This window comes from Rhagoletis pomonella, unplaced genomic scaffold (assembly GCF_013731165.1).
Source record: "Rhagoletis pomonella isolate Grant_MI unplaced genomic scaffold, Rhpom_1.0 Rhpom_scaffold_06125, whole genome shotgun sequence".
Lineage (NCBI taxonomy): Eukaryota > Metazoa > Arthropoda > Insecta > Diptera > Tephritidae > Rhagoletis > Rhagoletis pomonella.
In genome coordinates this window covers 1-4998 of record NW_023464660.1, presented here as the reverse complement: position 1 = coordinate 4998, position 4998 = coordinate 1, and the positions used below count along the sequence as shown (strand labels likewise).

At 41.9% G+C, this 4998-nt stretch overlaps 1 protein-coding gene across 1 annotated transcript; it reads right to left on the bottom strand.

Moving 5' to 3' along the window:
- Window positions 1-2973: 2973 nt before the first annotated feature.
- LOC118755385 (kalirin-like) lies at window positions 2974-4805 on the bottom strand (the record flags this gene model as incomplete). The annotated part of the gene is made up of 3 exons (XM_036490224.1): window positions 2974-4408; window positions 4483-4614; window positions 4701-4805. Coding segments are annotated over 3 exons (672 nt in total), but the record flags the coding sequence as incomplete, so codon positions are not given.
- Between the last annotated feature and the right edge of the window lie 193 nt (window positions 4806-4998).

The window sequence follows — 4998 nt, the reverse complement described above, 5'->3', positions numbered from 1 at the left end:
ACGTATGCATTTTATGCAGCGGCTACACACTTACATATATGAAAGGACACCCGCCAGGCAAGCAAATGAGACCAAACAGCGCTCGCTCGGTCGGTCGGTTTGGGTAAGCGCTCGAGTACACAACGCAAAAGGCAATTTATCATAAATATTTGTCAAGGCTGGCGGGCAACATAAAAGACAAAATAAAGCAATACAAAATTAAACAAAAGCAGTGTATGTATGTATGTGTGCAGGGGAGTGGCGTGGAGTGGAGTATCCTGATGACCGCAGTGGGTGGCAGCTGAGAATTAAGTTGCAGTGCTCACTCGCAAAAATCACTGACTTGGCCATTGGCAGCATACATAGTTATTTTACGGCTCAGCGCACAAGCTGCAGTCTTACGAGTATTTATTTATTTTTTATTTTTTTGCCCCTAAAATCACCACATTGTTTCGTTGTGCGTTTATAGGATGGTATGAACGAGGCGAGGCAAGCCAAAAAAAAAGAATTGCTGACGGCGCTTGATTGGATTGGGTTGGCGACCAGTCGCGCATAATGATGCATGCCCTCAATGCGCTCGGCTGACAAATGCACTCCTCAAACAAACACACACACACATACATATACAAGAAATTATCATATAAATAAAGCGATAGCAAAAAAAAATGGAGAAAATATCAGCAAATGTAATAATTTGTGGCTAACAAGCTGTGAAGTAATGAAAAAGTGCCAAATTTTAGCGTTAAAAATTGAAAAAAAAATAAAATTTAACTATAGAGGCGGATCCTTTGGCGTGAACAGATTTGTTTTTAAAAAGAAGTATTTGTTAGACGCGTATTAAGTAAACGTAAATCCATTCAAGTAAAGGATTAGTTGTACTAGCTCATCAATAATGATCAGTGATATTAAATTGTTCCCTTATTTTGCTATGAGCTTCTTTTTGTGGCTATCACTGACAGGCAGCGGAAAATTTCCGTTGATACCACTCTTTATAACACAATTGCTGAAATATGTACAGTCCCTGGCACCACATCACATATGCAGGTCCCCAAACGAAACTGCCTCCGAAACTGCCCGCTCCGGTTACAGAAAAAGAAGCCATCTCGTTCGTGGATCGAAGAAAGCCCAGCGCTTTGAGTTGATCGTGACGAAGCACACGACACAAGTCTAACTGCAGCTAGACTTTTACCCCACGGAATGTTGACTTTAACAGCGTTAAAATGGCTACTCTTCACTACTATTTTGTGCAAAATGAAATAGATCCGGTTTGAATTTAATTGGGGAAATAAGAGGAAAAACTTCTTTACATTCAGTTTTACACAGCACCAGCACCGACGGGGGATTGATAGAGCCCAAGCATAACTCTCTATAAGATCGGAGTTGAAATCGACTTGGTTGGCCATAGCGGGTTTGGACAGCGCCTCCGCTCGGCTAAAGGTTGGAAATGGTAGGCCTCATGTGGGTGTACTCTCACTCTTCCTGTGAAAGAGATGGCTGTGAGCGTAAAACTTATCTTCAGAGAAAATTTTCTAGACACTCTGACCAGTCACAAACGGGTTTGATAGTTGCGAACATTCTATAAATTCTCATAAGACCAGCTTCACTCTATTGATACTGTTACACTTATGCTTGCTGCGAGGGTAAGGTACTTGGGCGGGATCCTGGATTGAAAGCTATCATGGAAACCAAGATGAAGTGCATGAAAAAGTGCTACCCTTGTGGGAATTAGTGGGACACTCTGGACTTATTCTATTAAAATTTATGCTCTGGGTTGGACTCATAGACATTTCAGGCTAATAAGACCGTCACAGGCTGCTTCGCGAGCACGCGGAGGAGTAGATGTAGCTAGTTCTTTCAAGCGTATCTTTAGAATAAACAGATCAGTGCGTAACAATGTCGGCTCAGAATGAATCCTTTTGTAAGGAGTTAATCATAAAGTTCGTAGGCGAAGGAGGTGAGACGAATATACGAATCGAGCAGACTTGAAAGCAAGACTTAAAGTGTCTTAAAGGGGTCTTACGTTAATGTGGCAGTCAACCAAAAATACCAACTCACTTAGACCCTGTCGGTCCATTTTAATACCACTGTGAAACACAGAAACCTCATTGACTATGTTTCATAGAACCATTTTGAAGCTCTTATGAAGCTTAGGATTGATTTTGTTCCTACACCGGACAGTTCCGTGAGAGAACTAAAATAGTGTTTACCTAAAAAGCCTGCCCTGCTCTTTGCTAAAGCTGATCAACTGCAGAAGAAATGTTCGGCTGTGACTTCTTCTTCCTCAGCTCGGGAACTTCTACAATATGCATGGGAGAATACTCACAATCTCAGATAGTGCCATCAAATATCCGATGACCGGCTACACAGGCCATGAGCTTCGAAATGCCCTCTCTTGGGAGGCTGGAGGTTGGTCTCTTTCTTGGTCAGCTCATCGGCGTGAAATATTTCTATGCTCCGGGACCCAAATGGGACTGACCTTGAATACGGTACTACTGTCATTTAGGGCTGTCACGTATTACTGTGCAACCTTTGATTTTAGCATTCACTGATTTAATGGCCGCCTGGTCATCCGGTAAAATACTGACCGTTGTATTCGTTACGGTCCCAAATTCGTACGGATAATTCGAATCCTAATTCTTCAAAGAAAACTCCCTAATCAACCCTATTGTCTAGCTAGGTTATATCCATGGCCTTGGTGTTTTTTACTCTCTTCTTGAAGGAATTTTCTCTTGAAGAGCGTTCCAGCGGTTGGTTCAGGGGCGGAGAGTCAATTTCCTGATCATAATTATCCAGTGTGTGAAATATATTAGCGCGGCCAACACGCTGTTGCTTCCATACTTTTACTGAGCGCCGAAGCGGCGGTCACGTGTTTTCCTTCGAGATTTACAGCAGGCAGATTTGTTATCGCTGCCATCGCTTCGTTTGGGGTAGTCCTTAAAGCGCCAGAGATGCATAGAAAAGCTGTTCTTTGGACCTTACTCAATGGTTTTAGGTAACTTGCCTTTTGAGTTGCCGGCCGCCATACAATTATTCCATATAGTAGTAGTTGCAGAGTCAGAAACTCTCTGTTGCCCTCAAGTTAAAATTTCCGGATACAGACCACATGCTACCTATTAGCATAATACTGTTTCGGAGAGTTAATATCTACTCTGACAGACAATCGCCTTCTGTTACGACCGAAACTAGAACGGCGGACCTCTCTGGGTCGCCTCGCAATACTTCCAAACTGAGTTAATTTAGGCCCCAAAGCTCAGCGACGAACCACTGCAAGGCTGTTTATCACGATTGATGGTTACCCTCGAGGTCATTTATCCTAACATGTAAGGTATTCCTGGGCATAAATATCACGCGGTCAAAAGAGTTTCATAAGCTGGTCAAGCGCCAACTCGTAGTGCTGATAGGAGATCTTACAGAGCACTGTCTAGTAGTAACCTATTACCGCAGCTGTTGCGAAGATGACGATTTACTATCTTCTCAGCAGTTTCTTCTTAGTTGCCGTTATTTCTCTAGGCTAGTTTTGCTAATAATGCCATTTGCTTTTTTATTGAACCACACAAATAACGCCTAAGTGTGGCGCGTGGCCTAACTTAACCTAACTTAGACCGTTATATATGCCTCTAAGTCCTAGATGAGTCTATTTAAATTCAATATATTTAGGTTCGTAATAATTTTCGTCGCGTTTTTATTGTCTTTCGCCTATTGAAAGTTTTGCTGACTGTCTGTTAGCGGCTAGCTTCCGACAAAAAGTAGCTGTTAATTATAGCAAATAAGAGCTTTTATCAAAAAATATGTATACACATACGTATCTTAATGTCTTCAAAAATAACTTAAGTATATTTCTTTTTGTTCTTCGTGTAATCTTAAACAACTTTTCGTGTAATTAAATTTAAATCTTTAAAATCCCTCGAACAATCGAGTTATTAGTCCCCCATTATTTTTCGAAAAAGTACCTAAATTTATGTACTATACATCTATAAAGCCGCAGCTTTGCAAACTAAGGTAAATAATTCCATATCAACCATATCGCCATTCCCACACCGAGCACCAAATCCATTGGCAGTGAGAATTTTCCCCGCATCGCCGCCTCCACACGTTCGATTTCAATAATTTTTCGCGCGCAGCGTATCCACTGCGTCACCGCGCTCGCTTCCTGCGCTGTGAATTCGTACTCTTCCTTGGCACCGCTAGCCGCACTCGCTGCACCGCTACCGCGCAGTAACACCGTTATGCTCTTACTACCATTCAATTGCAGCTCCAGTGTTGGCCAAGCGTAATGATGACGATAGGCAAGTCGTCGCTTGCGCACCTCTGTGCAGATGAGGCAGCGATCGAAGAGGAACACCTTGGCGGTGTATTTCTTGCGCGAACGATGATGATACGCCTCAAATTCGGCGGCGCGACGGAAGTAGCCCTGCGCGGGTAGGTTGAGCTGTGGATGCGTAGGAATTAGTTAGGAAGGGATTCGATATTTTATTTTTTATTTTGTAAATAAATTCAACTCACCTCTGCTAGCTCGTCTATGGCTGCCACTTCTTCAGCCTGATTGACCACTTCGAGTAGGCGTCGCATGCGTGTCTCCAACTTGCACACAGACGCCAGTACTGGCTTGCAGCTAATGCCGCTTTTGTAGAATTCCTGTTGGAGAAAGAGAGAAAAAGATGATTTAAATATTTAGTGACCATAGTTTGAAAAGAATTAATATTTTTTTGGGAAGTACTTACAGATATAAATTGCTGCAATAACAACGGATATCTGGTCAGTCTTTGCACGGGCTGCACAAGAAAGCTGTCAATGCCCAATTTGTCGTTAATTTGATTTTGGACATTCTAAAAAAGACAAAAAGTAAGAACAATTTTGGAGGATTTAATTATTTGACAAATTTTAAATTTTTATATACTAGGGCTAGATAATACACTGTAGCATAAGCACATCGCCCTTTTTACTTTAATTGTCATGTGCACATAAGTAATGTATAAACAAATAGGAATGTACACAAACAACAGTTTACCCAAATCAGTT